The 16502-nt window shown below is 55.1% G+C and overlaps 1 protein-coding gene across 9 annotated transcripts in view; it reads right to left on the reverse strand.

Annotated features, from left to right (window-relative positions):
* The window catches only part of LOC128827195 (death-associated protein kinase 2-like), a 28789-nt gene extending 12836 nt beyond the window's left edge, over positions 1 to 15953 (reverse strand). For 2 of the 9 annotated variants that reach the window (XM_054010998.1, XM_054010993.1), the window contains exon 1: positions 15220 to 15953. Coding sequence is in view for 1 of the 9 variants with exons in the window: in XM_054010991.1 (XP_053866966.1) it covers positions 6879 to 6968 (90 nt within the window). In the remaining 8 variants the exon portion in view is untranslated. Of the gene's footprint in view, positions 1 to 6878; positions 6997 to 7230; positions 7346 to 7418; positions 7445 to 15219 lie in introns of those variants that run through there. The other 7 variants (XM_054010997.1, XM_054010992.1, XM_054011000.1 and 4 more) reach the window with 6 other exon arrangements.
* Positions 15954 to 16502: the final 549 nt, after the last annotated feature.

The following is a 16502-nucleotide window of genomic DNA, read 5'->3' on the forward strand; positions in this document are numbered from 1 at the left end:
CACCCAATCCGGAGGGCTGGGCGCCCTTTAACCTGTCGCTCCCCGTGCTCCTCTCCAGCCCCCTGGGCTACGGAGGGGGCCCGACCGCAGGGACACAGATGAACACCCGCGTGAAACAAAATCAGAAGCCGAGACGAGACAGAGACTCAAGGCACAACAAGGCGGCCGGAAAGCAAAGCGGGGGAGACCCCGGAGAGCGATTACAAGGGAGATTACTCTGCCGGGTCACAGCTGAGCTGCTGAGGGATTTACAGCCTTGAGTCAGCGGGGGAGAAGGAATGAAAATCCCTGGGGGAGGGGGAGGCACACGGCCACTTTTTGGCCCTGAGCTGGTCCATGCAGCCTGGACAAAGGCCCAAACGACATCAATGGGGCTTTGCGGATCAGCTTGCAGGATCGGGGCCTTCATCGCTACACCCCCCGGGCCTCAGCCTCAGTTTCCCCAAGGCTCTGCCCAGGCCACTCTGGCAGCCGAAGGGGGCTGGAGAATCCTGCTGTGCAAGGGGCTCCCCAGGCAGCATGGAGCTGACTGAAGGATCCTGCGCCCAGCCCCAGTGCACTGCACTATGGGTATCCTCGGCTCCCCAGGGCCCAAAGGTGGCAGGGCATAAGCTAGAGCAGCCCCAAGGCTGCGCTAAATGGCCCCAGGAGCTGGAAAGGCCCCGCACAGCCTGAGAATACAGAGAGCACAAAGCCCTTAATCCCCACCCCAAGCGCAGGAACAGAGGATCAGCCCCGCATCCCAACCCTGGGCTGTCATTCCCTCGACTTGCCCACTGCCGAGGGGGCCTGCAGCACCGACCCCAGAGAAGTCGCCCCCTGTGCAGTTTTGGCAACAGCAATTACACTTTTGTTTTGAATCCCTCTCTGGTGAAGCCCCAAGGGCCCCTGGTGAGGTGACTCACGGCTCCTGCTGGGGGAGGGCCTGGGGGGCTGAGGGAGATGTTTGGAACCGGACGAGCCAGCGTCTCTGGATTGATTTTTAATTAGATCCTCCCCTGAAATTACAAGCCAGCAGGTTTCGAATATCTTCCAGATCAGCTGGACAATAAACTCAAACCAAACACCAGAGCTTGCCAAGTATCCAAGCTCCACTCCTCAGGGGGGCCTGCCAGAGGATCCCGGCCCTAATGCATCCTGAATCCCAGAGCCGGGGAGATAGGACAGAGACACAGGGAACCAGGCACGTTTGGGAGGAAACAGACGACGGCCTGTTTGCCCATGCCCCAGAGATCACAACGCTAGATGCCCTGCCACCCCCCACATGCTAATTACAGCCCCCACGTCCAGGCAGGGCCGGCTCCAGGCACCAGCACTCCAAGCATGTGCTTGGGGTGGCACCTGGAGGGGGGCGGCGCTCCCCCCAGCACTCCGGCCGGGCGGGGAGAGCAGAGCCACGGCCAGCCTTGCCGCCCTCCCCCCGGCCGGCCGGAAAGAGCGGGGCCACGGCCGGCCTCGCCGCCCTCCCTTGCCGTGCTCCCCACCGGGGGGTGGCAGGAGGCTTTTTTGCCTGGGGCGGCAAAAAAGCCAGAGCTGGCCCTGCGTCCAGGCCGCTCAGGGACCTTTCCCACGTAACCTGCTACCTCCTGGCATTGTGACCTCGAACCAGCTGATGGCCAACCTGCCTCTCTGGATGGCAAAGTGCCTAAGGCAACAGCTAGGACTCCTGGGTTCCCTTCCCAGCTCTGGAAGGGGAGTGGTGTCTAGTGATTAGAGATGGGGGGGGGGCAGGGCTGTGAGTCAGGACTCCTGGGTTTTATTCCCAACTCTACTGATGACAGTTGGAGGGGAAGGGGGGTCCCTTTCCCTCCTGGCTCAGTTTCCCCATCTCTATAAGGCGGGGGGGGGTAACAATGTTCCACCCTGTAGAGGGGTGGTGAAGCTAAACTCACTGATGATAACAGGGCTTGGACGCTCTGGTGACAGGCCCATTAATCCGGTGTGTCAGCAACACAGTCAGGCAGCCGAGACCTGCGGGCCCCACACCCAGCCCTCGCTCCATTGACACTGGTGACAAGACTCTCCCGGCACGCCCGAAGGTTTCATTTACTCCTGCTTCTCCAAACAGCCGTGTCTGCGTTTCCCAGGCCCCGATCACGGGCCAGGGAACCACAGTCGGCAGAGAGCCCCACAGCTGAGTCCAGCAACTATGGACTGTTCCCCCCACCCCAGGGGATGGGGGCAACGAAACACCACCGAGCAAACCCTGGGGTTCCCTCCCCTTCATCCAGCAGCGCGGGCTAGTGGCTACAGCTCCAGACAGGGAGTTGCGGCTTGTCTACATTTGAAATGCTGCAGAGCTTCAGTCTAGATGCTACCCACACCGACAGGAGGGGGTTCTCCCCTCGGCGTAGCCAATCCACTTCCCCCAGAGGCGGGAGCGAGGGCGGCGGAAGAATTCTCCCGCTGACCTGGCGGTGGCTACCCTGGGGGCTGGGTCGGTTTGACTGCACCGCTCGGGGGCGTGGATTTTTCATGACGTAGTTAAGCCCATTTAATTTCCTAGCCTAGACCAGGCCTTAGTCAGCAGCCCTTGGGCTTGGACACAGCAGAGTGGGGTTCTATTGCCACCTCCGACACTGACCTCCTGGGTGACCTCAGGCAAGTCACTTGCCCTCTCCGTGCCTTGTCCCCCCACCCCGGAGAACAGGGTGACAAGACCGGCTTGGTGCTTTGGAGAGCTATGTAGACAAAGCCGATAGAGCCAACTGTTATCTGCCCCCTGCAGCAGTTCAGTTCCTTGTTCAGCAACCCCAGGCACTTGGATTGAAGGCTCCTTTTTCTTATATGGGGGTAAATCAGGGTCAGCTCCCCTGGAATTAACTGGGGTTAAACCAGCATAAGGAAGGGCAGGTTCTATCCAACCCTCAGCCTACCTGCAAAAACGGTTTGGCACCAGTCGCCGCTCGTCCGCCAGGTCTCCTGTCCAAACCTGGCCCCAGCTACGCAAAAGTATTTGGACACAAGCAGCGAAAACCCTCTGGACAATAGCGGAGGAGCGGCTCTGCTGAGAATCACTTAACATTTAACTGCCGGGTTTTCTAAGTGCTCTCAAGTCAGCGTGTGAATTTAAATGGTCTTCAGCGTCACCGTACCTCATAAGGGCCTGGGGAAGGATCAGTGACCCAACTGTTTGAGCAAGGGGTTCCCAACAGAGAGCCCTCCCCCACACCACCACCACAAAAAAACCCATGATCTCAAAATGTTACGGTCCTCTTAACCCTGGAACACAAGTGCTTTGTGGCTAGCAATCACCAATCCAGAAAGTGAAAATGACTAGAGGAAGTGAAACTGACCGGCACTGCCCACACAGAGTGAAATAACAACGTTAGATTCTCATTGTTCTTCTGGGTCTGAAGAGTTCAGGCCTTATCAGCATCTGCCTCCTAAATCTACTTCAGCAGATGGGTAGGGAAGAATAATGGGACAAAAGACCCCAATGATTTATGGGGGAAATGATCACTGCATCGGTCATATATGTGGTTCCACCCACTGTTGTCCACCAGAGCTTCCTGGTAATGCTGGGGACAGAACTTGGGCCACCGCACTAAAGGAGGATCCCTGCTAGCTGCATAGTGCTTATGACACTCCGCTGAGCGGCTCAGATGCCATTCCGTAGAGGGCAGAAAGCTCAATAGTTGTTCAGAGGGGTCACCCCCCCACACACTCCACGGCACCCTCTAGCACGGATTCAGAGGGGAGAAGGCACATATACCACATGGCGATCCTCACAGCTGTCTCCCATCCAAGAACTGACCAGCCAACACCTGCTTAGCTGAACAGTCCTGAGAGGACCACATCCAGAGACAGGACAGATGCAAGAACAAAAGGTGCTCCCCCGTGCTGGCCGATCAGCGTCTCTGTTGTGTAGTGTCAGTCCCCTCGGCTCTCAGACACAGCTGCGCGAGCGCTCCCAGAGGGCGACACGTTTGGCTGCTCCGCAGCCCCTGCTTAATTGGCATCAGCCTGCTTCCTCTCTGGGGAAAGGGGAGGTCAGGTTTCTCCTACGGAGGCTCGCCCAAATGCTTTCTAGGAGCCTGGTCAAAGAACAATCATCACAATACCCAGCTCTTACGCAGCGCTCCTCCTCAGCGGATCTCACAGCGCTTTACAAAGGAGGGCAGCCTCCATTATCCCCAGTTTATAGGTGGGGAAACTGAGGCACGGAGCAGGCAAGCGACTGGTCACCCAGCAGACCAGTGGCAGAGCTGGGGTAAAGTCCAGGCCTCCTGAGTCCAGCCCAGCGTGTGACCCAGGGGAAGCCAGTTTCAGTTCTTGTCTCCGCCTTCTAAACAACATTCAAAAGTGCCCAAGTTATTTTATGTTCCATACTTAGGCCGGTAATTGCTCTAGGGGCTGCAGGAAAGTTCACCAGTGGGACGGGGTGACCACACCGTGATGGATGGCTCCAGGCAGCAAATATCTGGGTAACTATGCCCGCACCACAGTGCTGCCCTGTGTGTATTACAAACCCAGCTGTGCCAGAGGACTTGGAACAAAGACTGACCTTGCAGCATAAAATAGAGGTCTCAGCCTGGCACTGGGGGGAGGAGTCCAAGGTCTTAATGCAATTTATAAAGACATGGCAAGAGCCAATCTACACCGCAACACAAAATCAGTTCCCCCAGCACTGGTGCACCTGGGGTACAGATGGACCCTCTCGGAGGTCACAGTGAAAAGCGACAGAAGCCAAGAAGCCAGCACTCTGGATCACTGCAAGCAGAATTACAAAGGGACAACCCAGCAGAGTTTTGTTTCATATTGAAAAGAACCACCAGATAGCAACAATACAGATGCTTCAGGGCATGAGCCACCAGGGGTGGTCAGGAAGAAATCTCTGGTCTTACAACACAGCACTGCACAATCACGCGCCATCTGCAGAGAGTTACACCTGCCCCTGGCACACCCACTCACTTCTAGAGAGGAGATAGGAGGCTAGGCAGAACGTCCGAGCGGCCTGAGTGCGCAGATCCCAAAGCCCCGACCCCACATGCAGACACTGGGCCCAGGGACAATAGCTTTGACCGGGAGATGCTCATTTGAGAGTCGATTGGAATTTTTCATTGGAAACATTTCCCCACCTCAATGAAACCCATTTGTTTTGTCCAAACAGGACTGCAGGAAACATGTATCTTTGATGACCTGGGGGGGGAGGGGGGGGAGTTGAAAAACCAACACAATTTCCAGCCAAACCCACAAAAATGTTGGGTTATGGGCTGAAATTTTACAGTTTTGAGGGGGAAAAACAACAACAACAACATTTGCTCCATTTTTTGGACAAAACAAAAAACAAACCAGCCAACCCCCCAAAGTAGATGACAAAACCTTTTCGGTTTTCATCTAATTTTTTATTGGGAATACAAAATTGATTTCCCAGTCAGCTCTAAGCCTCCTCTCACCCTGCTCCATGCTGACTCTATCTCTGCCCAACCCCTGGCCCATATCTGAGCTCCTCACAATCTTTATCTATCCCCCCCCACCCCCCGCACTGCTGCGAGACAGGGCCATGTCACTAGCCCCATGGTACAAATGGGGAAACTGAGAAGCTGAGTGACATGTCCAAGGTTGCACATGGAGTCTGTGACAGAGGTGGGAATTGAACCTCTAATGCCAAAGCCCCAGGCCCCCCACACTAACCACTAGGCCATCCTTCCTCTGCTTTGCTCTGCCTCCCAGTCCCGTTCTGTCCTTGCGCCGGGGAGGTGCCTCGACCAACAATCCAGGCACAACAGATGCCCTGGGATCAATTATGTCCCAGCTCCAAGGGGTGGGAGATTCCCCGTCTCGCTGGGTTTAGACCCTGCCCGGAGCTGCGCTTCCTCCCCATGGGACCATGTGCAACAGCCCTGTACCTGAGCACTGCGGGGTGGCAACAGCACAGGATGGTGCTCCCGTGGGAAGATGCCAAGCAGGGATACATCTGCATGGGCAATCTGTAGGAGAGCGGAGTGGGTTGGAGGGTGGCAGGGTCTTGGATCAATGGATTTGAGCTAATTGGGGAATCCTCTGTCATCCCCCCCCTCCCCATTCCCCTCACCTCCATAAGACACCCACACAGTATCACTGGATCACACACATCCCAGAGCTGATCTATACATTTTCCCCAAGCCACCCCCCCCTCCCCACCACCTCTGTGTGTTCCCCTGTGCAACACACACTCCTCCTTCCCCTGCACCTCCAGGCCGCTGCAAAGATTAGAGACGCAACTTTCCCCGGCGACACACAACACTCCCTGCGCACAACAGCACAAAGTGTTACATACACACACCCTTTCCTAGCACACACACCCCTGCAAGTTCTACATACACACAACACACACCCCTTCCCCAGCCTACACACAATGCTTCCAGTACACACCACACATCCCTCCCTACGATGTGCCCACCACTGCAAGTTCTATATACACACACACACAACACACAACACCATAGATTATATACAACCCGCTTCCCAGTACGCGCCCGTACCACCACAAGTTCTATAGACACAACACACCCCTTTCCCAGCAGACACACAACACCATAAAGAATATACAACCCGCTTCCCAGCACGCACCCACCACTGCAAATTCTAGATACAAAACACACACCCTTGTGCAGCACACCCACAATGCTGCATAGTTCATACACCCCAGCATAGTTTATATACAACCCACTTCCCAGCCAATTCTATCGACACAACAACACCCCCCCCCTTCCGCATCATACAAACAACGCTGCAAAGATCTCACCCACACCCCTTCCGCATCATGCACACCACACTCCAACACACAACACTACAAACCCTTCTATGTGCACACCCCTTCCTGGCACACACACACACACACCCCTGCCACTGTGCAGCACACACCACTGCAGCGCTACACAACACACACTTACACAGCTGCTGGCACTAGGGGGGCAGGGGGAAGCTGCCACCCCCCTGCCTGGAAGCGGTTTCCATAGGCAGGGTCTGCAGTTGGGGTCCATGGCTCTCAGCACCCCCCCGCTACACACATCGTGCAGGACGCGGACACACACACACACTTATGCAACACGGGCTACGATGCAACCGACCCACACACACGCACCCGCCCCTTTGCGCGCCTGGGGCTGGATCGGACGGACACACAGACATTTGCAGGACCCCCCGAGCCGCCCCCTAGCCTGGCTGCTCCAAAACCAGGACCCCCCCCCCCGCAACCGGGACAACCCCCTCCCCGTCCCAGCCAGGCCCTGGACCCCCACCCACCTGTCCGGGGCAGGAACCCGCTGGGGCCCCCTTAAAGCCATGCCATGGCCGGGCAGGGAGCCTGGAGAAAGTGCTCCCCACGCAGCGAGGCGCAAAACTCCCGCAGGGAGTGGAGGGGGGGGGGTTTGGCTGCCTGCCCCCTCCCGCCCCGGCTCCCAGCGCACCTGCAGCCCAAGGCTGCCGCTCACCTAACGCCTGGGGGGGTGAAGTCCCAAAGAGGGAGGTGGAGCCGCAGCGAGGGATCCTCTGAAAATTGTCACTCCCAGACTGGAGCGTGAAAATCCTGCCCGGGAGCGTGGTGGGGGCGCTGGCTGGGCAGCCCTCTCTGCACAAGGGCAGCCCCCCCCCCGGCCTGCCCCAGAGGGACACCCCCCACACACACTTCTAGGGGAGCTCACACCCCCTGGCCCTGCTACAGCTCACACACCCCGGGCGGCCCCTGGGAGTATAAATTGGGCCCCTGGTTTTTAATATAGGATTTTAAAAAATGATCAGTGAGGCTGCTGATCTGCCCAGGACCGGCTGCGGCTGGAGGGAAGGGCTGATGCTGGGCAGGTTAGAGACACACACCCCATTGCCACGGCAGCCCTGCTGTGCAAGGGGCTGTACGAACAGATGAGGTGACACCCTCTGGCCCCAACAGCTTCCAGGTGAGACTGACAGAGAACACGTGGGAGGGGTGAACTCAGGGGGAGGGACAGGCCGAAGGTCAGGTCAGTTCAGCTCTCCTGAGGGGCATGGGGAGGGGGACCCTAGGCTGCCACTAGTCCCCACTGCCTCTCCCCTAGAGTGACCTAGGGCCAGAAGTGGGAATGACTCTCAGATCTTCCCCACCCCCAGTTCCAAGCACGGCGCGACCAAGCAGGGCTCAGCCTGGAAGCTGCTTGTCTGTTCTGTGTTCGTACAGCACCTAGCGCCAGTTGGGGGGAGGGGAGAGTGAAGTTAGGATTAATTTTTGGGGGGGCTGGACTGGGGCAGGAAGAGTCCTTAAGATTCTTCCCCCCCTCCCCAGCTACAAAGCAGACCCCTCTCCTAGGACCACTGCAGAGCCGGTGACAGCCGACTGCCTGCACCACCAGCCCCTGCCCGCCATGGGGCAGCCCCACTGCCTCACTCTGGGGTGGGGGGGAACAGCTCCTGCTGGGGGGAAAGGAAGAGAGGGTTTCAATTTGAGGCTTGAAGCAGGAAATGACGAGCGTGGGGGAGATGGGAGGCTTGGGGTTGCTCCAATCCTCTGCCCTCTCCAGGAACTGGCCCCAAGAGGGCAGAGAATCCCGATGCTGGATCATGGCCCAGCTGTTCAACCCTGGGGGGGTACGGGAAGAGCAGGAGACCCCAAAAAACCTCCCTGGACCCCAATCTGCTCCGCCTATACAACACAACCCCACCACCCCCAACTCCCCTTCCCAACAACGTCCCTCACAGCGCCTGGGATCCGCCCTTCGCAAGGCACCGAGACAAACACAGGTGCTGTGGGATCCATGGGGCAGCCGTCTGGCCTGCTGGCTGCCAGCCCCCTATGGAGAGAGGCCCCCACCTTGCAGGGGTGGGGACAAGAGGCAGGACCGTTGCATCGATCAGGATCCTATCCAAAGCTGCTAGGGATGGGGAGGCCCCCGGGATAGGAGAAAGTCCGGGGCTGATGAAGGGAGCGGGAGCTCGGGTCAGGGACAGAGGAGGTCCTGCAGGGAGAGCTGAGTTCGAGGGGCAGGGTGCTTAGGCTGAGGTCCATGTTACGCATGGGGAGTTTGGACACCGATTTAGGGCCCTCTCTCAGAGGCAGGGGCGAGACACAGGAACCTTGGCCTTCTCTACACACCTCTTTACACACCTCCCAGCGCAGCTCCCCCGGCCCGGGCCTCCGCGCTCACTTCCCCTTCCGAGGGCTGGAGGCGACAGGCAGGACTTCTGTATTCTCTAGTACCCGGTTCCTGCTCGTCCTTCCCCTGCCTGGCTCTCTCGGCGGGGAGGGGGCTGCAAAGCCAGCTTGAGGTTAGATTAGGGCAATTGGGAGTAACCCTAATGCAGCCAGCTCTGGTTTCGCCACTGCCTGTAATACCCCCTCCGGCATTCACACCCCCTACTGACCCAGCCAGGAATTGCAGCAGGTTATGAGCGCGGACTGCCCTGTTCCGCACGCATTCAGCCTAGGGCTCTTATCTGAGGCTCAGGGAAACAACAAGGCAAGAAAGAACCAATCGCAAGTTACTAGGAGAGACTCCGAGATAACAGAGCGGCAGGCTCCATCTCACCACCCCCACAACCATTTCTGATGCTTGGTTAGGGCCGGGTGAACCAACAAGTCTTTGGTTCAATGGCTAATTCGGAAAAGCCTGGTTTTCAACCACCCAAACCAAGTATTTTTTGTTTAGTTTAGGGAGGGGTTTTGGGTTTTTTTAATAGGTGTAATGGTTTTTAAAATCAAGGTGAAGGTAAATTCCTGACCGTCTTTCTGACACAAAGTAAACCCGTTTCGACGTTTCTCATTTCCCACCCCAGCCGAAACTATTTACCACATTCGACCCAACTTTCCCCTGGCTCCGTTCTCGGTTCCTCCCGAGCTCCGAAAGAAAAGCGGAAAGATTTCACATACGAAAGGAAAACCGAGAATGATCTTTTTTAAAGTGTCTCCTTCCCCCGCCATTCTGCCGGCTCTGGTGCTTGTCTACATGAGGCACCCTGAGTTAGTGCAGGGGTCTCAAACTGGGGGAGCGGGACCCCTCAGGGGGTCGCCAGGTTATAACATGGGGGGTTGCGAGCTGGCAGCCTCCACCCCAAGCCCTGCTTTGCCTCCAGCATTTATAATGGGGTTAAATATGTTAAAAGTGTTTTTAATGTATAAGGGGGGTTGCACTCAGAGGTTTGCTGTGTGAAAGGGGTCACCAGTGCCAAAGTTTGAGAACCGCTGAGCTAGTGGGTAGAGCAGATTCCTGGGTTCTGTCCCCGGCCCAACCCCTGACTTGCTGTATGACCCTGGGCCAAAACGATTGTTTCTATTCCGGAAGCACCTCAAGGGCTCTGTCCCCTAGGCCACGCTGCTAAACACCTCTGCCCTGCTGAGCACGCACAAGGCCCTGGGTAAACAACAAGCTCGAGGTAGTTCAGCGGCCCGTTCAAGGGCGGGGTCGTCCCCCAACAGGAAAAAACAACGCCTGGCTGCTTGCCAGCAGAATTCCCCGGGCCTGGAGACGAGCAAAAGCCCCAAGCTCCTGGGTAGCACATGACCCTCGTGGCGAGGCGCTGAGCCGCTAAATGCTAAGAACGCAGCCCTGGCCTTTCCTCCAGACGGGGCTTGTGGTGCGGGTGGGATTGATGGCCAGTTTTATCTCAAGTGAAAAGGACACTGGCTGGGATCCACCACTGGTGCAAATCAGCATCGCTCTATTGACGTCAAAGGGCCCAATTCTCGTCCGTATGTTCATTTGTCAGCTGGCGGCATGAATTCCAGTGACACTCACTTCAAGACCGCTTGGCTCTGCCAGAGAGGGGCAAACCAGAATCAGGGCTTGAGGAGCTGCATTATTTGCACCATGACTCAAGTGGCTGGAGGAAGAAGAGATGAAAAGGGGAAATCTGTGGGTGCAGAAACACGGGACAGGGGAGGGAAAACAGGTCTCTGACAAAGGACTAGGTGCTAGAGGCAGCCAAAATCCCAGGGCTTCAGCAGCAGGAGCTGTTGGTTGCTATCGCAAACGCTGCATTGCCCTGGGACTCTCGCAGGGCTTCCCAAACACTAACCAAGTCCTTTGGGGCTCCATCAGGTTTAGCCTCTTTTTTCCTGATGGGGGAAACCGAGGCAGAGAGCAGGGAAGGGACTTGACCAAGGTCGCCCAGCGGGCCAGTGGCAGAGCCGGGACCAGACCACAGGTCGCCTGACTCCCAGCCTGGCCCCTGCAGCCCCTGGGCCATGTTTCCTCAATTCTCTGATCAGCTGCATCCCCCAGCCCAGGCTCCCAGCCCCTGCCCAGAGCAGAATGAAAGACTAAAGAGAAGACGCTCGTTCTGCCGCAGGGATTTCACTGCCAGCCCCACCGCAGCAGGAGCATGCAGATAGGACAGAATGAGGAGAGCTTTGATCCTGGGACCTGATTCTCCCAAAGCAGGGGGTGCAGGAATGGGGGGGGCACAGGCTGGCCAGGAGAAGCCTGGAACAGCAGTTGGGAGTCAGGACTGAGGGGCATTGGCAGAGCTGCTGGGAGCATCCAGATCTTTCCAAACTGTCCCTTTAAATCTGACTACAATGGACAGTCCCTTGATTAAGGGGGTGGGGAGGTGGCCCTAGGCTATATTTACTGACATGAAAATATGTGGCAGTTGCTAAATTCCAGACATTGTTTATGCTTTAGTGGGATGAAACTTCGATGGGAAGATCTTGGCAACAGTGCGCCAGGCTGCTGATCCCTCTGCCAGGGGAAAGAGATAATGTACTCCAGTTATCTGACTCCGGGCTAGGAGCTGGTATCCCAACTGGTTGGTAGAGGACATGCAGCACTGTCCAGTTAATAAAATAAATGAATAAATGGAGATATCCCATCTCCTAGAACTAGAAGGGACCTTGAAAGGTCATTGAGTCCAGCCCCCTGCCTTCACTAGCAAGACCAAGTACTGATTTTTCCCCAGATCCCTAAATGGTCTCTCAAGGATTGAGCTCACAACCCTGGGTTAGCAGGCCAATGCTCAACCCACTGAGCTATCCCTCCCCCCCAGTTCCCTGACTGGTGTTGATGGTGTCCTGCCCAGAAGCGAGACAACATGATTAGGGCAACAGATCAGAACCCAGACATCCTGATTCCTAAACTCAACTGTGGGAGGAGGGGAGTGTTCTCCAGTGGTTAGAGCAGGGGACTGGCAGACTTCTGGGTTATATTCGCAGCTCAGGGCGGGGAGCAGAGCTTGACTGGGAATCAGGACATCTGGGTTCTATTCCTGGCTCCGTTTGACCCTGGCCAAGTCACTTGCCCTCTCTGGCCTCAGTTTCCCCATATATAAAAGGGGGTTAATAACACTCCAGGGGGTTCAGAGCGTGAATGGGGGCTAAGAGGCCACAGCCATAGGGGCTGGCAAAGTATTGAGGCAGAAAGGAAACCTGCATCGCTCGAATGTGAACTTTCAGCAGGCTTGTTTCTGAGGCAGGAGAGGGATCTTTGAACCTAAAACTCAAGGGGTTCCACCCTCCTCTCCCTCCCTGAAACCAGATCACCAAATCTGGCCCTGCCCTGCTGCCTTTAATAATAAATATCTCCCCTCAGTCGTCCCAGCCTCCGCTCTGTCCCTGCACCTCCAACCTGCTCTCAAGTGGAGCAGGAATTAAATGACAGAGCTAGGGAAACTGAGGAACAAGACAGTCAGGGACGCAACCCCATGCTCGGGGTGGCCCAAAGCCTCTGACTGTCTGAAGCTGGGACTGGATGACAGGGGATGGATCACTCACTAATTGTCCTGTTCTGTTCTGTTCATTCCCTCGGAAGCAGCTGGCACTGTTGGAAGACAGGACACTGGGCTAGGTGGGCCATTCTTACGATCCGGGGGCAAGCTCCAGATAACTGCCGCGGGTTCGTGATGCTTGCAGAAGGATGGGGGAAGGAGGGAGGGAGCTGGCAGTTTTTTCACTGGCTGGGCTGACAGTGTTTTACCGATGGCGTGCGGTGCTGTTGTTATAATCCACAGGAATTCCATTAGGGAAGGGAGGGGAGGCATGCGGAGTGGCTAAGAGCCTGAGCCATGCTCACGGTTAAGTTTGAAATAGTTCAGCTGTTCCCCAGGAGCAAAAAATACAAACAGACCTTCCAACCCGTCCAGAGCAAAGTACATTTAACAACAGCATCGTCCTGACCACCTACTGCTCATCGGGCACGTTTTGTCAGCAGAGCTCAAAGGGCTTTCCAAAGAAAGTCACAATCTTTATCCCCATTTTCCAGATGGGGAAACTGAGGCATTGAGAGGCGAAGTGACTTGCCCATGGTTATCCAGCAGGCCAGTGGCAGGGCCAAGAACAGAATCCCAGTCCAGTGCACTGTCCACCAAATAGGAAGCACCCAGATTCGATGTAATTTCAGAGCCGGGTCAGCTCTGCGGAAGCTCATTACACAGCTTCTTAGCTATCGCTGGGGCAGCAGGAGACTTTGAAAACATGCAGGGTCAGGTCTTCAGCTGTGCAGCCAACGTTCCTCAGCTCTGCCCTTGCTGGGATCCCCTTCAAGGCCTAACGGGGAGTTAGGGCTCCGTGACCCAAGAAGATCACCAGGCAGAGCTGGTCAGTTATGTGCCACGTTGACACCTGGCCTGCTGGAAGGCAGTCTGAGATGGACCCATTTCACAGAAGCCACTGGACACATATTAGAGGGTTCTGTTGCTCTTTTGGTCCGAGCATTTAGCCAATATTCAGGGCCTTGCTGGGTCATTCAGAAACCGATGACACGAGGCAGGTATATTCTTTGCTGCAATCCTGTTTATTTACGAAGAATGAGCACAAGGTCTCGTGCCCCTGAACACAGTAGGAGCAAACAACAGCCATCATTTTCCTTGTTCAGTAATCCCCACACCTGCCTCTCCAGTGTGTTCTGTGCCCAAGGAGCTCTGCCTCTGCTCTCTCTCAGTGCCACTCGCGACACTGCATCTCTTGCTGTCTGCTGTTCACACACCCAGCCTGCCTAACACTCACCTCACCCCAGCCTTTGCAGCCAGGGAACCCCTCAGCCCACACAATTTAGCATCTTGATCAGACCTTGCCACTCATTGCCTTGGGCGGTGGCTTCTATTGTTTCCAGCTCTCACTGTGTAAAAGGGGGCTTAGTTACTCCTTCCCTTTAGCCTGGAAGAAGGCTGCTTAGCTTTAATCAGGTCTGTGATTGTCTTAGATCAAAGGCCTGCCTGATGGCCATTAACATATCCTGGTGTAACCGTAACAACAGCAACCTACAAGAGAAAAGGCTCCATAACCTACACAGACATCGATTTCCAGAAGGCTTCAAACGGGATTTTAAACCAGTCAACACCCGGGGCTGGGTTGTTTTCAGCTGTGTAAAACCCACATCACTGTCAAGCCAGGGAATTGTGAATTAACTCAACAGCGCTAGCAACCAAAGCTGTCTGCTCCAAACAGACCCAACCAAGCAATGCAGAAACTCAGGAGGTTTCTGCCGCATCTGCCGCTGTTCCCAGTGACAGGTACCGATCTGCTCCCATTGATAAGAGTCCCCGCCCCCCCCGGTCGCTGATCCAAAAATAACTCCTCACTCCCTGCCCGCAGGGGCTGTTTACTGAAATCAGCCTCATCTCCATTAAGCAGCTGCACAAAATAAATATTATTCGCATCAATCAATAAAGAGGAAAATAAGCCAGTCAGTTTCCAAATATAGAATCCCACTTTCAAAATATCTTGGTGCCCAAATGAGGAGGGATGGCAGACAAAAATGATGGGAGCTGTGGAGAAATAGATGACTCAACCCTTTGATCCAGACATTCCCCTGTCTCCCTGTCCAACTAGCAAAAAGCAGCCCATGGATGGACACAAACAGCTTTGCAAAAGTCTGATCCATTCAGGCAAGGAAAAATATCCTTTGCTTTTTCTCTGGAGCGGGCAAATCATTTCTGTGCATGGATTGGTAAATGCTCCTGCTTCAGCAGGGGTGGGGGGGGGATATGGACCTCTTGGGGGTCCTTCCAGCCCTATATTTCTCTGACTCGATTTCGATGACTATTTTGCAGCCCCTGTTCCGAAACTTGCCGGATTAAAAGGATCACAACAAGACGGTAGATCACCTCCCACACCTCATCACTGACCGTTCAGAAGATCCCCCGAGATCTTCCCCAGTGCAGCAAAACCAGGCAAGGTCAGATCCCCCGCTCGGGTAAGTTAGCATCCCTCCGCTGACTTCCCTGCAGCCCGGCTGAATTACACCAGCTGGGGATCTGCTGATTACAAAGACAACCACCTGTTTGCTTTGGGTGGATGAGAACAAACTCTGTGTGGCATCTCTCCTTACTCACCAAGTTCTCGGCTCCCAGTAATTGTGCCCCTCTTGTGTTTCTTTGCAACTAGCCTTCTGGTGGCTTGTGACTGCGTCCTTTCCAGAAATCCCACCGCACACAGAACCAATACAGGAGAGTCGCTCCAGAATTTTCCTGGACAACAAGACGTCTTGTCTCCCCAGTGTGTAGGCAGCTCAGATGAACCAGCTCTGGTTAGTTTTCTGTTGAGAGGCGATAGATATGAAAGAGCTCGGATCTATGACACCTCTCCTGGTGGGGAATTCTGGCCGGTTTCCTCTGATATTGACCAATCCCATCTGTTTCGTTCCTCCTCCTCCTCTTTATTTAACTACCTCCCCCAGACTCAGCAAAGCAGGCTCCAAATAAAGTGACTCAGAGTTCCTAGATTTTCATGGGATTTAAATAAAGAATAATAATCATAAGCAGCAGCAGCAAACTCTGAAATGAGCAAGACCCTGAGAAAACCTGTTAAAAAAATATGATCCTTCCATCAAGTTCGCTTGAGACAGCCCCGAGATAGGTCTTCCCACTGGAAAATCAAGGCCTACAGCAAGCAGAAGCTAGGGCTGGTTTCTTAACGCCACTCAAAGCACCATTGCCCAGTGCCTTGATTTCTCCCGGAACTGGAACAGCAAATCCGAGGGTATTTGAGTCCGGCTGTTCCCAGAACCACAGGATCTCCTGCCTTCTGCTTAGCAGTTGCTGAGCTCGGAGAGCAGAGCGAATCATCTGTTAAAAAAGGCGTCTCTTCCCCTTTCTCTGTCTTTGCTCTGTGGCTCAGAAGCTGGGGGATTGCAAACAGGAAACCTGTTTGACAGATAAAAATATTCTAACCAAAATGCCCAGAGGGGAAACAGGGTAAGGCTAGGAGGCTGCTGAGGTGTGAAGAGAAAGGAGGGACAGATCTCTTAAGGTAGAATAAAACTGCATGTCGCATGTGGGGGGGAGTGAACCCCCAGCTGGTTAAAGGACACTGGAACTGCAAGGATTCCACCAACTCAGCCATGCCACAACAGCTTGATTGTGCATTTGTAGCCCCATCCATAAAGTGCTAGGTGCTGTCCAGGCATTGACAAGGGGCCAGAGCTTGCAGTCTTGTCCACCTGGGATAACTGCACCATGTAACCTACAGAGAGAATTTAAACTGAAACAGTAATACTGGTATAAGCCACCCTGATTCTGGGATAAGAGTATCTGGCAGATGGAGGTAGTGTGGCCTAGTGGATAGCACACTGGACCGGGGCTCAGGTGAACTGCATTCTATTCCGGGCTGTGCTGCT

Source organism: Malaclemys terrapin, chromosome 21, assembly GCF_027887155.1.
Source record: "Malaclemys terrapin pileata isolate rMalTer1 chromosome 21, rMalTer1.hap1, whole genome shotgun sequence".
Classification (NCBI taxonomy): domain Eukaryota; kingdom Metazoa; phylum Chordata; order Testudines; family Emydidae; genus Malaclemys; species Malaclemys terrapin.